The 19,362-nt window shown below is 49.0% G+C and overlaps 6 protein-coding genes across 6 annotated transcripts; 5 read left to right on the top strand and 1 right to left on the bottom strand.

Moving 5' to 3' along the window:
• Positions 1–2,001: 2,001 nt before the first annotated feature.
• On the top strand, positions 2,002–4,165 carry BO79DRAFT_143929 (flavin-containing monooxygenase; the record flags this gene model as incomplete). The annotated part of the gene is made up of 9 exons (XM_025678358.1): positions 2,002–2,164; positions 2,231–2,638; positions 2,691–2,755; positions 2,817–3,036; positions 3,087–3,133; positions 3,194–3,534; positions 3,614–3,761; positions 3,857–3,964; positions 4,028–4,165. The coding sequence occupies 9 exons, from the start codon at positions 2,002–2,004 to the stop codon at positions 4,163–4,165; spliced, it is 1,638 nt and encodes a 545-aa protein (XP_025541015.1).
• An 800-nt stretch (positions 4,166–4,965) lies between these two features.
• On the bottom strand, positions 4,966–8,324 carry BO79DRAFT_170830 (beta-mannosidase mndA). Its single transcript, XM_025679545.1, has 5 exons — positions 8,042–8,324; positions 7,979–7,985; positions 7,845–7,925; positions 7,565–7,791; positions 4,966–7,512 (listed from the first exon to the last, which is right to left on the bottom strand). The coding sequence occupies exons 1-5, from the start codon at positions 8,223–8,225 to the stop codon at positions 5,213–5,215; spliced, it is 2,799 nt and encodes a 932-aa protein (XP_025541014.1). The 5' UTR covers positions 8,226–8,324; the 3' UTR covers positions 4,966–5,212.
• A 2,211-nt stretch (positions 8,325–10,535) lies between these two features.
• BO79DRAFT_216350 (HET-domain-containing protein) lies at positions 10,536–13,738 on the top strand (the record flags this gene model as incomplete). The annotated part of the gene is made up of 8 exons (XM_025683314.1): positions 10,536–11,011; positions 11,202–11,559; positions 11,646–12,280; positions 12,433–12,738; positions 12,797–12,826; positions 12,904–13,304; positions 13,386–13,566; positions 13,684–13,738. The coding sequence occupies 8 exons, from the start codon at positions 10,536–10,538 to the stop codon at positions 13,736–13,738; spliced, it is 2,442 nt and encodes an 813-aa protein (XP_025541013.1).
• Positions 13,739–14,142: 404 nt separating this feature from the next.
• Positions 14,143–15,599, top strand: BO79DRAFT_144008 (kinase-like protein; the record flags this gene model as incomplete). Its single annotated transcript, XM_025678363.1, has 5 exons — positions 14,143–14,366; positions 14,435–14,757; positions 14,811–15,106; positions 15,166–15,328; positions 15,388–15,599. The coding sequence occupies 5 exons, from the start codon at positions 14,143–14,145 to the stop codon at positions 15,597–15,599; spliced, it is 1,218 nt and encodes a 405-aa protein (XP_025541012.1).
• A 265-nt stretch (positions 15,600–15,864) lies between these two features.
• BO79DRAFT_170826 (class I SAM-dependent methyltransferase) lies at positions 15,865–16,991 on the top strand. The gene is made up of 2 exons (XM_025679544.1): positions 15,865–16,083; positions 16,161–16,991. Exons 1-2 carry the CDS (start codon positions 15,897–15,899, stop codon positions 16,919–16,921), a joined length of 948 nt encoding a protein of 315 aa, XP_025541011.1. The 5' UTR covers positions 15,865–15,896; the 3' UTR covers positions 16,922–16,991.
• Positions 16,992–17,347: 356 nt separating this feature from the next.
• Positions 17,348–19,271, top strand: BO79DRAFT_208450 (SIS domain-containing protein; the record flags this gene model as incomplete). Its single annotated transcript, XM_025682402.1, has 2 exons — positions 17,348–17,998; positions 18,062–19,271. Coding segments are annotated over exons 1-2 (1,328 nt in total), but the record flags the coding sequence as incomplete, so codon positions are not given.
• Between the last annotated feature and the right edge of the window lie 91 nt (positions 19,272–19,362).

The following is a 19,362-nucleotide window of genomic DNA, read 5'->3' as shown; positions in this document are numbered from 1 at the left end:
ACTGCCTCGCAGCTGGCATGTGCATGTCATTCGGCTGGCAGAAGGGTGAAATAGTACCGATACTGGGCAGTCTGAATGATTCGTCTCATCCCATATGCTACTAGGGTATGACAGCTGCATTCACCTAACAAGGAACGTCGCACGTCGGCAACTCCGAAAGTGCGGATGGGTAAGCAATTTGAACATTCATGGATGCAAATAGATGTATCTCCGAGGAGGTTGGATAGTTCAGTATGGTCAGAAATACCATCCCTCTCCGTTGGAAGGGGCCGCAAAACATCACGTTCCCATTACGAAGTGGAGCGACCAGTAAATGTGAGCAGCTGGAGTCATTGTACTCATATCAAAAACTAAGGCCAGTAGAGATGTCCAAAATGGTGGGGGAGATATTCTACCTCGTACCTATTTGGGCTGTTTGCGAATCTCGACTAGCTCATGTTAACCACAGTGCCTTACGCAGAACCTTGCGTGTTGATGCAGTATTACCTTCACGGTTATTTCACAAGAGATCCATGAAAGCAACTGAACATTACGGATGACGAAAGGCACGTACTACGGACATCGATCTCGAATGTCCAGAGTAACTGGCCTAAGATGGGAAATATGAAACATGTAGGGTGTCGGGCAACGCACACAGCGTAAACGGCATGCATCATGCAGTTCACTGATTTAGGACATATTACTGACAGGTATGGTGATATAGACTGAAACAAATTCCTGTCAAAACATGCGGATTATAAAAGGAAAGTCCTTGCGAGTCGGACCTTAACAGTCAGCATCTGGGCTCCGCGGAGGATGAAAGCCCCGACGCGACGGCATAGCATCCGAGTCCGTACTTCGGTATTTGCCGAAGACGAAAACCCTTAGTGCGAGCTGAGTCGAAAAGAATAGAGTATGATTTGCGGTTGGAGTCATACACAGAGTGGGTTGGTCTCACCCCACTGAGCTTATTCTGGTAGCGACAACGACGTTGATCTCCACTGGTAGATCATTAACCAAGAAGTCACATATCAATATTTACAACCGGTTCGACAGCTATCCAAGCCATTACAATAACAACTCGGTTGATAATGTGCACAAGATTTTGACCGGACACCCCGTCCTGGTGGTGTCCCTTGCTTGGCATTGGTCCTATCAACAGCACGCACCCAATCTGTGTCATCGTAATATCTTCCCCTCAATCATGACCGCAACTCTGATGCATGAGTATATATGGCATATGACGCGGGGATAGACTCATAGTCAATATATTGTTGTCTCCTTACGGAATAGTGTCATCGGGACGGTGTGTAGTTTGTGCCGATCTACTCGGTGCCCGCAGCAGAGCCCGATCGTGGGTTACGATGGAGGCTGCATCGGAGATATAATCTTGACGCTTCAGCTGCCCCGCCATGCTAACATAACTTCGGTCAAATGTAAGCATGTCTGATTCACGATCCATATGTGGAAGTAACTGAATGGGGTAAGAGTGGGCGTAGATCAATAGTGCTTGGACACCGTCTTACCCACCCTCCACTGTTCGTGCCCTTGTCGACATCATACAGATACGACATTATTCTAATCAAGTTATCATAAGGTATCAGTTTCGTAAATGGTACCTGAGTGGATAAACGAATTAACTTCAACTATCGCGTTTTGGGGGCCAACTGCGGTGTGATGTCGTGGCGCGCTCAGCAGTTGTCCCAGCCAGCCCAACTTGGTGGGCCAGCTGTAAGCAATAAGATAGTAGATACGGCTCCAAGAAACTTCGAGTTATTCCAAAAGAAGAAGGCGTATTGCGAACAGTGATGAGCGGTGTTGTGCAGTTGCTGAGATAATCTTATAATTCTCCTATATAGATCAATGTTTGACTGCCAGTACCACCATGATTTCATAGAGCCAAATCCCCAAAGGCTTTGATGTACCATACCTCCCGTAATCCTCTCATATAAAGGTCCCAAGCCCTAAACCCGCTCAACTGGTCCTTTCTTACCCCTCCAGCAGAGAAAAATTCTCCTTACCATGGCTTCCAGTGCCTTTCGTTCTTCCCCCAAGGTCATCATTATCGGGGCTGGCTTTTCCGGTATGGCGATGGCATGCCAACTTAAACGAGAGTTAAAGTGCGATGACTTTGTTATATATGACCGAGAAGCTGGATTTGGTGGGACGTGGCTAGCAAACAAATGTACTATCAAATATACGCTCGTTTTTTTACTAGCCGAAAACGCGGTCGCTGACATGAGCTTCTCAGACCCAGGGTGTGGAGTTGATATCCCAGCCGCGTTCTACAGCCTCTCCTTTGCGCCCAACCCAAATTTCTCGAACTTCTTTCCGAAGCGCGATGAGGTTCTGCAATACATCAACAATGTGGTATTAGAGTACGAGCTGTCCCGTCACCTGGTGGGAAGTACAGAATGGGTAGGGGCATCCTGGCAGGAAGACGACAAGACCTGGATGGTCAGGTTGAGGAGTACTACTACTGGACAGGAATATACACAACGGTGTAACGTGTTGATATCAGCAGTTGGGGCACTGACAAATCCGAATTCGCTGAATATTCCCGGCATCGATCGCTTCCAGGGAGATATTATCCACACAGCCAGGTGGGACCAAAACGTGTCTCTGCGTGACAAGAATGTAATCGTGCTTGGGAATGGAGGTAAGCGGCCTTCCCATTTGGGATTGGAGAATGCTCATTTGACCCTGTCCAGCCTCAGCAACACAGCTAGTACCAGCCGTGGTAGAAGATGTTCGGTCAATCACTCAATTCATGAGGGTTAGTTCCTTGTTTCCATGCCCTTGTAGGGTGACTTCGCTAACATATGATGCAACTTCAGTCAAAACAATATTTCCTCCCAGGAGGGTGTAACTCCACCATCAGCCCTCTCTGGCAGACTATCTTCCGCTACGTACCCGGTGTGCTTCTCGCTGTCAGATTTTTCATCTTTCTATACCTCGAAACATCGACACCCCAGTTCAACCTGACCAAGATTGGGGCGAAGATGCGAAGAGAAACTGCCGAAATAAGCGAGCGTTACGTCAAAGAAAATGCACCAGGTGAGCCGAGTCCTGAAACTTGTCTGAGCCACCCTGACCCAAACTTGAAGAACAGTACTGGCCACTCCTACTGGCCGACTATCAAGTCGGTTGCAAGGTACGTACCTCGAGTAACTAGGTACTACATGACATCCAGACTGATGATATCTCTATACAGCGAAGGGTATTCGACCACGACGGCTACATTTCAACACTAAACCGAGATAATGTTCGCCTTACCGATGATGAGGTCATGGCTCTTAACGAACGCTCAGTATCAACCAGTTCAGGAGCAACATACCCTGCAGATGTTATCATGTTAGCCAACGGCTTCTCTCTAACCCAATATGACACCGAGCTGTGCGGTCGCCATGGTCGCAGTCGACAAGAATATTGGAAGGAATCCGGGCACATCAAGGCTTACGAAAGTATCGGCATGTCTGAGTTCCCTAACTTCTTCTACATTTTGGGTCCCAATTCAGGTCGCGGACATACATCTGCAATTTTCTCTATAGAGAAGTAAGTCGTTCCTCCGGACCAATGCTCTGGCCTACCAGAAATGGGGAATGGAGAGCAAAGCTTGCTAACCGTGAAACAGCTACACCGACCTCATCATCCGCATCATTAAACCGATAATAGCCGGATCAGCTGTGTCCGTAGAACCCGATATGTCGAGCGAAAAGGCATACAACCAGCGGTTGCAGGGAGCGTTGAAAAACACTGTGTTTAACAACACATGCCGCAGTGTAAGGAACTCCTACCTCAACTGGTTGTCCATCGCTGTTGATTCCGCCACTCTCCCATTGCGTTTCCAAGCATTAGCTAATCATGATCTATGTAGTGGTTTATCGATCCTAAAACCGGATGTAACTGGATGATATACCCCTGGAGCTCCTTCTACATGTGGTGGACGACGCATGTTGCAGGTCTCGACGGGTGGGTCTATGAGGTGAGTGTGCTGATCTTATCAAAGTTAAGCATATGGGGTATCTAACGCAATACGCATGCATAGTATCCCCAGACGAAAAAGATGTCCCAGAGCCCGGCTTTTGCTCTGTGTCTGCGCACCGTACTACCCACCTTTGTTGTCTGTCTAATTGTGGGAGCGTATACCTATCTTAAGGATTCATGCGGTGCGTTCGTTGTGTGAAATTACGCTTGCCTTTCTGTGGACTTTTGTGATGCACAGTTAGCTCTGCTTTATATAGGGTTAGACCGTCTGAGAAGCGTTTTATGTTTGACTTTTACATCGACATTCTTCCATATCAACGCTATTAGATACTTATATAGAAAAAGGCTGATTTCTCAAAAGATACTGAAAGTGCAGTACCGAGATGTATAAGCCATGTGTTGCTGCCTTGGATCGCTTATGCAAGGTTTGGATCAGGTGGTCATGTAGCTGTACATGATTGGCGCCCTGTCTTACTACTTTCGTCAGTTTGCGTCTAAGCTAGCAGAATCCCCAAAAGAAAGAAAGAGGAAAGTATTTTAAAATAATTACCCTTCCTAGGACAACTCAGCAATGATTAACTTTCTGCATGTGTGTGAAGAACGAATGGTAAATACAGATTGGCCTGGCTAGAGGAACTGATAATCGGCATAAAGGGTCGTCTAATACAACACAGAAGCTACTCTTCAATAAGATATTACCTACGAGCAGAACAAGTTTTTTACGGACTATCTGCCAGTGTCCATCCGCCGTGGGGCTTCAGGATCCCATTGCCTGTACTCAATCAGACATCCTGCCACTATCATGCTTAAACACATCCCCATGCAGATGATACGCCTCTTCCTTCTTTCAAGGAATCGGATTTTCAGTCGACAACGAAGTCCCGATGGACTCAAGCAATTGAATACAACTCTTGCGATAGAACACGTATACCGCAGGGTTCCATAGGAAATCCAGACCCGCAAGCGAAAGGATCTCCGTGGAAAAGGGCGAGGGGGCCTATTGTGCCCTAGGTGGATGCGTAGCTTGATCAATTTATAAATATGCAGATGATGGACTTAGACTTATTGCTGACTTGACTTACTTTATGTTGACGAAGGTGATCAGGCTTGGTGAGTCGAGGGATTATCTTCCTCCTGGGAGGAAAACAGACATTCATGCAGATCGGAAGATAATTGAGAACAGAGAACAAGTCGTGAGGTGACATGTACATGCTTGGTATTGTGACTATGTGGATGTTGTTGATAATCAACTGTGAACCTTTTGATCCCAGAGACTCTGCACAGTGATGTTACGAGCCCATGCCCCGTTGGTCGTGTCTTCCAGAACATTGAACTCAATCTCTTTCTTCTCCCCTGGTACTAAGACGAACGCGTTCTCCTCGAAGTATCCCACCACACCCTCTGGGTAGTCGAGCCACGTGTACAGTGAGACACCAGATGTAGCTTCCACCGTGACAGTTGTCTTGTTCGCACTGTATCCCAGCTTAAGTCCAGGGTCAACAATCTTCAAATCCTTTGGCCAGGAAAGCGTAGCGTGATTCTCATGAGTGAAGTTGGTGGCCTGGTCTGAGTTCGGAAGACGTCCGTGAGCCGAGAGCGAGAGCAGAAGAACGGCATCCTTGGTATCCGGCAAGCCCAAAGAAGAAACGTTTGTGCCATAGACACGAGTGGTGTTGAGCCCTCCAACAGTAAAAGGAACTGATTTCGGCGTGCCCGCATTACCCTCAATAGGGCGGCCTGACAGGTCCAACCAGGTCAAGTCCACAGTACCTGCTGCAGGGCTCCACAGGTCGGAAGTAACATAGACATCCAGTGATCCTGTAGTATAGTTCCAGAAAGGTGAGACAATAACAGGCTGATAGATATCTCTCATAACGTGATGTAGAACCTTCCATCTGCCCCCGTACTCAATGCCTGCCCATGACGGCGCTTGCCAGATGTCTTCGAGCTGCCAATACAGAGAGCCAAGCTGTCGCTCAGGCAAGCCACTTCCCCGACGGTAGAACTGGATCTGGCTCTTGTACATATCTGCCTGGAAGAGCTGGGTGGCGTGGCACCAGGCGCTAAAGTTGGAGATATGGTCGGATTTACTCGGGATCGGGTAGTAGCTTACCACGCCCATGGTCATTTCGCCCATGCCAGTGGCCGAGTTCGCGTAGTTGTCTGTCATGAGGCCGCCCGCGGGATCGTGGTGGTTGCGGAGCATTACCACACTGCTGTTGAAGTAAAGATCCTCAGTGTCAATGGCTTGCTGCCATGTCTGAAGGCTGGGCATGCTGTGGAAGCCGAATTCGTTCGCAAAGCGGCCTACCGGATAGGAACCGTAGTCAAAAGCCACACTAGTGTCGTAGTCATAGTGGTCGGTGTCGCCGTAGTATGAGCCGGAGGTAGTGTTGTCGTAACGTTCAGCCATAGGGACAGGAGCAGAAAGATCAATGTAGAGGTACCCCTCAGTTGTGCTGCTAGGGGAGTACGAGATGGAGCGAGTGTTCTCATAGACCAGAGGTAAGAAGAGACTGATGTACATCTTCTCGTACTCTCCAACATAGTAGGAATATGAAGATGGGGCTGCATCTTTGACACGTGGGAGCATCAAAGATTCGATTTCATTTCCGCCAGCCCATAGAGCTAGGGAGGGATGGTGGTTCACTCGTCGAACATTGTATACTATCTCAGCAGCAACGTTCTCGAGAAAGGCGTCGTCGGAGGGATATAAGGCGTCACTAAACTCGAACTCACTCCACAAGAGGATGCCCTTTTCATCGGCCAGATCATAGATGTAGTCATGAAGGTATGCGCCGGAGGACCACACACGGAGCATATTCTGGTTTCCTATCACAACAGCATCAAACAGCCGTGACATCTTCTCCTCTGTGACACGAGTCCAGAAACTGTCTGGTGGGATGAGGTTGGATCCCTTTGCATAGAACTCGTGACCGTTAACTTCGAAGTGCCAGTTTGCTCCAGGAGCAATTCCTTGTGCGCGCTGTGTCTCGGTAATATTGCGCTGGTTGAGGAAAATGGTGCGGAAGCCCGTCCGTTTGGTTACATTGGCCAGAGTCTGGTTTCCGCTACTATTGACGGTAATGGACACGTTGTAGAGGTTCTGATCGCCGAGACCTTGCGGCCACCACAACTTTGGAGTGAGCCCATCGAGAACGGTGACACCGGTTATGGAGTTGCCAGCCACAGTGACATTGTTCAAGGTACGTGAAGTAAGGATCGTGCCAGAGCGAGCGTCGCGCACTTCAATCGACATGGTCGGTTTTGCAGGAAGTGGACCCAGAATGTCGATGCTAGCGTTGACAGCCCAAGGTTGGCTTTGGTCTGGCGGGAGGTAGTTAATTTGGCCCTTTCTGTATATATCTAAGTCTGTGTTCAGGACATAAGCGCTTTGCTTATTGTCTAGCTGAACGATATATGCAGGTTTCCACGGGCCTGCGGGCGCAAATGCTGGACCCCAATCCCAACCAAAGTCGGACTGCTCTTTGCGCATAAACCACCGGTTTGGATATTCATAAGTGAGCTGGACATCATCAGGCCATTCTACAAACAATTAGCATGGCCTGGCTTTGCTGGTCTCCCACATTAAACTTACTTTGCGAATTAGGATCTTGGGCAATAGCATCGACAATGTTCGGCGCGCTCCCAAAGTTGATGCTCAGAACAGGATCTCCTTTACAGGATCCTAGAGCGGTGGAAACATCGAACGCATACTGGCGAAATTGATTATCCGTTGACGCAATCTGCTGACCACAAAACGAGATGGTTGCAAAAGTGTCGAGTCCGTCGAATACCAGCCACGTTGAGTCGTAATCATCCAGGCTATTGAGTTTTAGTGTTGACGTACTTAATGCATAGAACTAATTGCTACTCACAGGCCTTTGATGGGTTGACTGGTATAAGTCCAGTTGGCGGCGGCGATCCAGCGAAGATTGAAATCATTTAATCCATGGTATCTGCAACAATATTTAGTGTCTCATTCGGGTTCATCGCAGATCAAATCACTTACGGTTCATCTATTGGGTAGTCAGCAGATGTATAATAGAGGGGCTTGATTTCCAACAGTACTTACCAATTACTCCGGCCCTTAGTAGATCCAAGTGAACCTGCGATGGGAATTCAGCAGGAACTGTCCGATTCAAGGCTCGACTACTGAGAGACCATTGCACACTGCTCAAATCTCGAACATGTTGACCCAGTGCTACAGGTAGGGTTGGTGCTAGTAGTGCCGCTGCTAATCCGATGCCGTGGCGCATGGTGTGCAGCTGGAAGAAAGGCGATTTGCACTGGAAAAGCAAGACCTAAATTCCTACTCAGCGAGGGATCATCGCAGGGTATAAATGCGACGGCAGAAGCTGTGAGCGAGTTCAGACCTGCGTGTGCGATTCTCGCAGTGACACACCGAAGCAATGACTTAGTCAGTGGAGCAGGAGTGTGGAACGCATAGACGGGGATAAGTCCGTGATGAAAAAGGAAAGAGGACGATCTTATGGCACCACGGCGACCGGGATCAGGCAACAGAAGCAGAGCAAATTATGTCTTACGCTATGAGGGAAGGACAGGGATTGAATCGGCTAATTGCAAGGCAAGATCAATTAAGCCAACGCCCCAAGGCCGGCGAAACGTCGGCGAGGGTACTGATCTGCAGCAAATGAGGGGTAGAGAAATATTAGCTAAACCGGAGTGACATAGATTGGTTACATCTTGGCTCAAGCTAGGGTTCTGGCTCAGGAACGAACGGGATGCCGCGGACAACCGGGGAAGGGGAACGATGAGGAAAGCAGTTACCCAGCGAGTGCCAGATCAGTAACACCTTTCTTTTATTCTCTATTTCAATTCCATCTGAGACCTTACTGTGATGAGCTTTCGCGTTCCTTATTTACCAGATCTTAGATTGTCCGCTCAAGGGCCCGATGGCTCAACCCGCAGGTTTTGGCCTGTTCGCCGGTTCGGACCATCTCCGCATCGGCCTTTGCTCATAGGCCCCACCCGGGCAACCCTGAACGACCCCCAAGTGCGGGCTGGCGGGATTAGCGTAGGAGCCAGGGTAGCTTACGGCAATGAAGATACAACTAAAGGTCCCACTGTGCCCGCTCCCTTGTTGAGGTTCACGATTTATGAACAATGACAGCGTCAGAATCCATACAGTATCGAAGTCTATGGTCCGGGTCAGAGTGCTAGAAAGTATAGCCAGTGACAAGTGGACAGAGGCAAGTGGGATGTTAACGGCCACATGGCATATTTTCTTTACAATTTGGGAAGTGAAAACTTCGACCGCCAGGATAGTGTATCTCACAGGAAGGACCATAGTCTCGATGAGATGGATAAGAAAACGCTCGGGCAACAGTTGCGAAGCGAACTTTGATACAGTGTGTCAACAATCCGAGTAACCTCGTTTGCCAATTCATACTGAACACCAGAAAATCTGCCTACTTCATCTCTCAAGACAGATGATCGAGCGTTGGCTTGGTACGGCAGTAATCTTACAAGGCAGTCTGATGCTACCCAATGAGTACAGTATTTGGCCTTGCAGAGGTTTAAGAGCTGGTTTGAGTTGCCTTGTCCGTAGAGTAGACTTGGTTCTTTTGCGCTCATGATTTGAGTATATTCGAGCCCCTATGGCAGTCTGCTGTCATCGCCACCACTATAATGTTCCAAGCCCACCGTGAACCCCGAGGGGAGGAAGCCAGAAGTTGCAATAATTTTCACATACTCAATAGTACTAAGCGCCGAGCAAAGCGTTGTTGCCCCCGGTTTCAGTACAAATTAGGCTGTGGCGTAAAGAATAGCAAGATGGAGAACCGGTGTTGTTCAATTATACCTAGAGCTTGAGAACTTTGCAGGCCCTGCGCCGTCCACGCAAGACTATAGTCCTGGACACCATCATCCAATACTTAAAATTCGCAGGAACTAATGCATTATGCAACCCAAAAGGGATCAACGTAGAAAAGGTCAATAACGGAGAGCGGTATACATGCTCCAAACATGATATTAACCCTACAGGTGTCGCAACTGACCACCCAGTTGCCTGTGGGTCTGCATCCTATGTCTTCACTTCCAGCCACTTGTCACTTCCTAGCCGTAGGTTCCTGCAGATCTGATTAACATAGCCTTCTCGGATGACTACAAAAGTGCTGTAGTCGAGCCGTTTGCGCATCATTCAACGCCTATCCCCGAGACTCCTGGTCTAGGATGGGGCCAATGCAAATTTAATTTGGTTAAATTGCCCAATCAAGGCTGAGGATCTTTGCCGTCACGAAACAAGAGTACTGCAGCTGCTGTACTTAGAAGGGACGTGCGTACCACAAACGCATGCTTAATTGTTTCCCCTTATCTTACCCCGCCGCTGAACTACCGAACGAGGCTGGAGTTCTGCAACTTCTACTCTGTAGTCACTCGGCTTTTATGGTACTTTTATATCTAATCCCTGGCTGTATCTCAAAGTAATATGTGGTGGCAAGCTTATCTTTCCGATTAAGATCTCCTGCCTTTGTATATGACAGTTACACATTCCAATTCTTCTTAGATCCCCCTTTGCCGCTGGCCATTAGTTCAACCATCACATTATGCGCCTCCTCAATGTGAAAACACTCAAGCTGGAGTATTTCTATGGATCAGTTCCCGCATATGCTATTCTGTCGCATACGTGGGGAGCTGATGACGAGGAATTGTCATTCGACGATATTGAAGATGGACGTCTCCAAAAAGGAGCTACTATGCCTTACAAGGTCGCAAAGTGTTGTGCACAGGCAGAGAAGGATGGCCTCAATTACGCATGGGTTGACACTTGTTACATCATAAAGGCTGACCCTACAGAGCTCGGTGAAGCCATCAATTCCATGCTTCGATGGTACAACGAAGCAGCTATTTGCTATGCCTACCTGGCAGATGTCAGCTCTGGAGAGAATGGGCGTTTCCCGTTGACTCAATTCTGCTCCTGTCGCTGGTTCAAAAGAGGCTGGACGTTGCAAGAGCTACTGGCACCTGATAACCTTCGCTTTTATGATTCTCGCTGGCACTACCTTGGAACAAAAGCAACCAGGTCAAGCACGATCGAGCGAAGAATAGGAATTCCGCGTCGCTTTTTGCAAGGGACGGTGCTGAGTGAAGCAAGTGTTGCACAACGTATGTCCTGGGCATCCAGGAGAGAAACAAAAACGGGAGGAAGACATCGCATATTGTCTTCTTGGGGTTTTTGATGTAACAATGCCAATGGTCTACGGCGAGGGTAGCTATCGTGCGTTCACTCGCTTGCAGCAAGAGATAATGAGAAAGTCGAGGGGTGAATCTATGCTAGCTTGGGGCTTTCAAGCCACTGAACAGAAAGCGGCCAATTCGAAAAGTACCAGCATATCTGCAGGTGTCCTGGCAGCATCCCCGGCCGACTTCATGAATTGTGGAGATATTGTCCCACAAAAGAAAAAAGCTAGCTTTCTGACCGCAGTTAAATTCGATGGCGGATACGTCCGTATTAGTCTCTCTCTCTTCTCAGCATTATCTGGTGAGCAGTTCGGACTGCTAAATTGCGGTCCGCAGAATAACCGTGATGAGGTGGTAGGGATACACCCCTTGCTAGTGATACGCCCTCTGGTAGGTACCTTAGGCCGCAAGGGCGTTGTTCAAGCTTGTTTTCAGCACAAGAATCCGGTGCCCCAACTCAGCCTGTGTTTATTCAGACCGAGCGGCAGAAGAACACATCCACGGACCCCAGTCCATCAAATTACTTCTTCCTTGACGATCCTGTTGAGATAGGGTTGGAGTTGATTGAGGTTGAACCGCCAGAATGTTGGTTGAAGGAACATGCTCTTATTGCAACATCGAGCGACCCTAATGTCGATAGTATACAACGAACCTGGACTCGGTTTCGACCTGAAGGTAATCGAGCCCATGATTTCCTGGTACTTCTAGAGTTCCAAGCGAAGAGATCGCAATTCCAGGCTCGATGCCACATGATGATATCCGCCAGAAATACGCCCTTGGCGGACTTAGCCCAGAGCGCTGGTCGCTTAAGGCAAGATGCATTCGGCAAAAGAATCGCCAGCGACTGTACGCTTAGTATCCAGGCAAGCGTGGAACGTGATAGTCTGCAGAAGATATTTGTGTTGAAACTGGCTACAGTGGCAAGTCCACCTAGCGTCACTGTTGATACTACGTTTGAGTTAGACGAACTGATGCTTAAGCTGGAACGGGAGAGCTTAATGAAGGATAAAGATAATGTTTGTGGTGAAGTAGTGAATATCAAAGAGCAGGAAGTGAAGGCATCTTCCTCTTTGGAGTTTGCTAAGGCAAGCTTGGCTAAGACAGAAGAAAAGTTAGTACGGTTGAATGAGCTGAAGGCCCGAGTACTCGAAGTAGTCAACAGAACTTCACAGGGTTCGGTTCAGACCTGTCCTTGAGCGGAACAGATTAGACAACGGGGAATCATGTTGTCCGAACGCAGGCGCTCACTTGTCCGGAAATTAGACGATCGGAAGCAAATAGCCCTGGAAAGTGGTTATGGTCTGCCTCTGCATCAGACTTTAGGCAAGGAAATAAAGCTCTTGGTTCCCCAGATGGTCAATCAATGCCGCACAGCACCCCTTCAACAATGTATTCTGGTTGGATTCTGGGGGAGGAAGAACCGATGCCGTCTGACTCCGAACTGGTAGACAGTGAGGCCAAATTGGCAAAAGATATTTGGAAAATAGTCAAAGATGATGCCTTTTTGACCGGACCCTTCAAAGATAAAGAATATTTTCTGGCACACCTCGTCAAGAAAGCCATACTTATGTATTCGGACTATGACAACACAGTTGGGCTCCAAAACATTGTGCTCCTATCAATCAAGATTGCTATGTACCAACAAGCGTTCTACGTGGTAAGTTATTGCTAGCTTCAAATGGCCAGTATCTATCTGGCATGTTGCTCAACTCTGCGAACTATTTCAAATGACAGCCCTGCAATGGAGTATACTATTCGCCGAGACGCCCAGGCAGAGTTCGTCAAGCGAATGACCGAGGCCAAAACCAAGACTCTCCCTCACGGCAAAGGGGTTGCGCTGCGCTTCATCAATCACGATGCCGATAACGCCTCTAATCTGAACTCTGAAAGCATACAGAATATCATGGAGTCCCTGCCACTTAGGTCCTTGGGGTACACTGCCATTGTTGAGAATTTGAGGTCTAAGGTTTTAGAACCTCTAGTTTATGAAAAGTCTGAAGACCGGAGACTTGACAGGCCGCTGATCGTAACCATCACCATTGGCGGCTATTTGGAGTTTGGGGCTGAGTCGGAACTTGCTGACGATATAATAGAATGTGGTAAAAAGCTACACGACGCTGGGTATGCCCGCAGCTGTATGTGACTTCCGCCCTACATTGTCTCTCCCACATCATTATATCCAGCCGATGTTATGCGCTAACCGGAGCAATTGACAGCTGTGAAGCTTTTAATTGTCTCAATTGGTTGGAGTAGAGTGACCATGGGATTTCTCGAACGCCTCCAAAGCAACCCGGACATTCGTCCTGTGATTGCCGGTGCTGATAGTAGTCGTGGTAGGCCGCATGCCCTGTTTCCCATTACGAGTTGTACAGTTTCTCACTTATTTGGTGGCCCAAGGTGGGTACACTATGGATTATTTCAAGAATATAGATGAAATGGAGTGGGGATTTGAGGTGAGCTTTTTTACTCTAATCGTCTATTGCTTATACTTTCCTTGTTGGCCGGCACTGACAGGTATCTTCTTCAGGCAATCAAGTTCCTGTCCCACTTTATCGAGAATGGCAACTAAGTCCCTATAAGAAAAGCCTTCTTCATCAATCTGTATATAAGGGGCATACCGTAGACGGCGATAGTGTCTAGGGTTTCATCAAAATTATGAGCGCTCTTAGCAATAAGCAGGTCCGTTAGCCTTGATTGGCGTGGTTCCCGCCAAGCATTAGGACGCGCCGGCTTTCGCCCCTTGATCAGTTGCTATTTATGTTAACGACCGACTACAAACAGCGATGGTGAAATGACGAGAATACTAGGGACTTCCATTATATCTGACCCATAAAGATGGCTCGCTTACCGCATGCCGTCAAATGTCTTGTGTCCAACCTCACATTCAACGCCCACTCGCCTTTGTCCCGAGGTTATCTCAGATGTTACCCCCAGTCATTGTGTAGATGGTCACAGTGCATGAACCGCAGAGCAATGTCGACCTCATCTTCTGCTCAAACGGTACCGCGCATATTTCCGACCTCGGGATTCGAGATTCTTGATTCGGCAGAGGCTATTGAAGAAGAGACTTTACCAACCTACAATGCTGAGAAATACTACCCCGTTCGCCTCGGGGAGATTCTGCACGGTCGATATCAGGTCGTTGCCAAGTTGGGATATGGTGTCACTTCTACAGTCTGGCTCGGTCGCGACTTAAGGTAGGCTTCTTATGTCCTCGGTCGGCCCTCTCGTAATTCCTACCCTGTTACTGATTAAACACTCTCAGTGATTCTAAGCATGTCGCTTTGAAAATTTATGTCACTGGTGTGGAAAGAAATCACGAACTTGATGTTTATGATCGCATAGGTGCGGTTGAAACAGACCATGCGGGTCAAAATCTTATTCGTAAACTATGGGGGCACTTCTTCCTAGAAGGTCCTCATGGCCATCACATGTGCCTCGTGCATCAACCACTTGGTCTTAGTGTTGATCAGTTTTTAAATTTCTTTCCTGGAAGAGTGATGAGACTTGACGCCGTGAAGCCCTGCATGCGACAGGTATTAGGTATAGTCGATTTCCTACATACTGAAGCGCAGGTCATACATACTGGTATAATTTCGAGCAATCCTAACCATCGTACATCATGACTGACAGTCCTAAAGATCTACAATTAAAGAATCTACTACTTCCGGGTGACCCAAAGAATTTCTCGGGTCTTGAGGATTCAGAGATTGAGGCACCCTCGCCAAGAAAGGTGCTTAGTTCTGAGCGCACAATCTACACCAGCCATATTGTTGTCCCCGGCAATGGATTGCCATTGCTCAGTGACTTTGGAGAAGCTCGCTTCACCGAAGAAGAACATGACGAGGATATCATGCCAAATCTCTACAGGGCCCCCGAAGTGGTGCTAAAGATGAATTGGGATAGCAAGGTTGATGTGTGGAGCATTGCCCTGATGGTGAGAGATTATGCTTATTGAGGTCATTTTTCATGTAGTTTATACTTACTTTCATGCAGGCCTGGGACATGGTTTGTACCCGAACACTATTCGATGGTAGAAACAGTGATGGTATTTTTGATGATCGAGTCCATCTTGCGGAAATGGTTGCGATTATGGGACCACCTCTCACTGACTTCATTAAGCGAAGCAAAGTAGGCTCGGTATTTTGGGATGAGAATGGTATGTTGCCAACTGAATCAGCTATTTGACATGAAGCTTCGGCTAAAATCTACATTCAGGCAAATGGAAGGACCTTGCACCGGTGCCGAAGATGACACTTGAGGAACGGGCGGTTGATATCCAAGGACCTGACAAGGAAGCATTCTTGAAACTTATGCGAAGAGCATTAACATGGGACCCCAGAGACAGACCAGCCGCAGGAGAATTGATATTTGATGAGTGGCTTATGAAGGGATTGCAGCTTCCGGCTCATCTGTCAAAGGAAACCTAGTCGTAATCGGATTTCGTCTGTTGGATTGAATAGAAAGTGTTAATTTTGACAAATCATACCTCTTATAGCGCACAAGAGGAACTCTTTTTATCTGTATACCTGAAGGCGTAGTTGGGCATTTAGATAGTCTAGTAGGTGCTCGATAAGTGAAAAGTGGAGCCGGCGGAAGAGTTGGGGAAAAAAAAGACCGGGCGGGTGCCTGAGGATCCGGAATCCAGAACGGCTTCCGCATTTGGGATTCTCGTTCTTCTTTCCGCCGACCAACCATTCATCCACCCTCACCACAGTCCAGCCATCATGTCGTCTCGCACCGTCTGGAGGAGCCTCCAATTGCAAGCCCGGAGACGATTTATTGTCCCGGAGACACCATACCGCTGTTTCTCCTGCACACGACGTGCCCAGGACCCGCCCAAGTTCAACCAGGACGATCGCATGACCCATTTCGGCTTCCAAAATGTTCCCGAAGCACAGAAGGAGTCTTTGGGTAGGTTCATCTGGGATATTTTGCATCTATAGGACTGGAGAAGGAAAGGGCTTACTAATGTCTGTGCCAATGTCTAGTGGGAGCCGTCTTCAGCTCCGTTGCCTCGTCCTACGATGTGATGAACGACATGATGTCGCTGGGCATCCACCGCCTGTGGAAAGATCACTTTGTCCGCTCTCTCAACCCCGGATCCGCACTTCCCTCTCGCGAACACGATACGGCCGGCCGTGGTTGGAACATTCTCGATATCGCCGGCGGGACGGGCGACATCGCGTTTCGCATGCTGGACCACGCGACGAACATCAACAATGACCACGAGACCCGCGTAACGATCGCCGATATCAACCCGGACATGCTGGCGGAGGGTCAGAAGCGCAGCGTGCAGACTCCTTACTACAACACAAACCGACTGTCGTTCATGCAGGGCAATGCGCAGTCCATGCCTTCCATTCCGGATAACTCGGTGGACCTCTACACTGTTGTTTTCGGTATCCGCAACTTCACGGATAAGCAGGCAGCCCTGAACGAAGCGTTCCGTGTGCTGAAGCCCGGTGGTGTGTTTGCCTGCATGGAGTTCAGCAAGGTCGACAATGCCCTGTTCAATGCGGTCTACAAGCAGTGGAGTTTCAGCGCCATTCCCATGATTGGTCAGCTGGTGGCCGGTGATCGGGACAGCTACCAGTACTTGGTGGAGAGTATTGAGCAGTTCCCTAGCCAGGAGGAGTTCCGCGGCATGATCCAGAAGGCTGGCTTCATGATCCCGGGACGTGGCTTCGAGAATCTGACTGGGGGAATTGCCGCTATCCACAAGGGTATCAAGCCGCTTAACCGGGCTTAAGAGGGGCAACTGAAAGGATGGATGGATGGATGAATTGTTTCAGACAGTGTACACTAGCATTATCTTTTCGCCACTGTAATAATATTGATAGTCAAATATTGACATGGAAGACAACTGAGCGTGTCCGGAACGGCAGCGGGGAATGGATCTGCAAGACATCAGCAGCGTTGCGGATGGTGTGATGGCGGATTCCGAATGGCCGGGCGGAGACCGACTAAGTAGGGGTTTAGAACTTAGAAGTGCGTAGAAGGATGCATGCATCGGGATCTAGAAGGTGGTGCAAAAGGAAGACCAGATTTCATTTCTAATCGTTCGGGGAGGTGGTCAGCTCTAGCAAGCGGATTGGAGAAGAACATCCGATCCGAGGCAACTTTTCTTTATCTCTACTAAGTAATCTAGATAATCCTATCACCAAAATCAGCCACCCGGACTTTCCCTTCCCTCCTCTCTTCTTTCCCTCCTCCACTTTTTTTGTTTCTGTTTTGCCCCCCCCCACCATCGGATTTCTCCTCCTTTCCCCTCCTCAACTGCGTCTCCAGGTTCGCGTCCGGGATCTTTCTTCCCAGGCTTACCTCCTGGGAGAAAGGCGCCGTCTCACTCTCTTTCCCTCTCTTTCTCTCTCCCCCACAGAATGGTTTCATGACCATGGGGCACCTAAAGCAGCCATTCGCGATCCCGCTGTCGCCCGCCATGCCCCTCCCGGAGTCCAACCCCTCCATCCACGATGATTTCCTCCTTCCGATGACTCCTCCAGATCCCTCCGAAGTCCCGCTAATGGGAACCAAGGACACTGCGCCCGTGGCTTCAGCCCTGCAGGTTATCGCGGCGGAGCGCGCCGCTCTGGCGCATCTGGAGCACATTTACCAGACCGATCCGTTGGCTCAAGATAACCTCGCGCGCGCGGTGGCTCAGATCGTGCGCACCATCAAGCATGGCGGGAAATTGGTCTGCTGCGGTGTCGGCAAGAGTGGCAAGATTGCTCAGAAGCTGGAAGCCACCATGAACAGCATGGGGATCTACAGTGCCTTTTTGCATCCCACGGAAGCCTTGCACGGCGACCTGGGCATGATACGACCGGTAAGGATGTTCTGGTCTATATGTAAGGGTGAACCACACACTGACTAAAACTGAACGCACCAGCATGATACACTATTGTTAATATCTTTTTCGGGCCGTACACCGGAGCTTCTGCTCATGCTCCCTCACATTCCTTCAACCGTTACGGTTATCGCCGTTACTTCTCATATGGTCTCGTCGACTTGCCCTCTGCTATCTTTCCACCCCTCGAACATGGGGATCCTCTTGCCGGCACCGATCCACGAGGATGAAGAGACCTCGATCGGCGTATGTGCCCCGACCTCGTCCACCACGGTAGCCCTATCGCTGGGAGATGCACTGGCTATCGCTACGGCCCGGCGGCTACATACAGCCCCTGGTAGAGGGCCGGCGGAGATCTTCAAGGGCTTCCATCCTGGCGGGGCTATCGGCGCTGCGTCCATGGCTTTGACGCCTATGAGCATGTCATCCGCATCAAGTTCTGCCGCCCCATCAGACTATATTCCAGCCCAACAGACCACGAACTCATTCCCGCAGTCAGACGGCAAACCCAATCAGCGTCCACTCGTCCGTGACATGCTCGTGTCACTCGATCAGATTCCCAGGGTGTCTGCCTCGGGTAAAGTCCGTCTTCTGGACATTCTCCTCACTGCTATCCAGCACCCCAACGCCAAGTCATGGGTTCATCTCTCACCGTCCGAAATCGTGCCCCCACGGCATCTCCGCTTCGTCTCCCAGAGCAACTATGTAGATATGCACGTTTCTGCCTTCACTGAACTGGGTCTACCTTTCGGGGTCTCCCGCAAGGACTGGTTCCGCCTTACGAGCTCGAGCACCATCGATGACGCGCGCCGGCTGGTCTCCGAGGCCGGTGCATCCTCAGGCACCCCTGTGACCGTGGTAGCCGTCATGGACAACACCAACCCCGACCACTGTCTCGGGGTCATAGAAGCTGAGGATCTATGGAATGATTGTGATGACTAAAATATATTTATATCCCCTCCCCACTCTGAACCTCCTGATGATGTATATGAACTCATGCCTGATTTTTGTGTGTCCTTTTGCCTTTTGTCTTATAAATATTCCGTTTCAACCGCAATAGATAGCTTTGGGGACATGTATTCCCTACCTGGAATGGGTTTGTCTGCTGGTGGGGTATGTCATTATGTTGCAACCTCAGCATGTTTTCAATCTTCGACTTTTCGGGTTGTCTATATTTCTCACTTACATATTACTACTATTCTTGTGGGAACCCTGTTGCTGTCCATACCCACCTTCATACATACAACTTCAATCACTCCGCGTTCTTTGTGGATTGAGTATAGAAGACTTATTTTTCTTACTAGTTAGCACTAGATACCCGATCTCTCACGATCATGACAGCA

Source organism: Aspergillus costaricaensis, assembly GCF_003184835.1.
Source record: "Aspergillus costaricaensis CBS 115574 unplaced genomic scaffold BO79scaffold_11, whole genome shotgun sequence".
Classification (NCBI taxonomy): Eukaryota; Fungi; Ascomycota; class Eurotiomycetes; order Eurotiales; family Aspergillaceae; genus Aspergillus; species Aspergillus costaricensis.
This window is presented reverse-complemented; position numbering and strand designations above follow the sequence as displayed.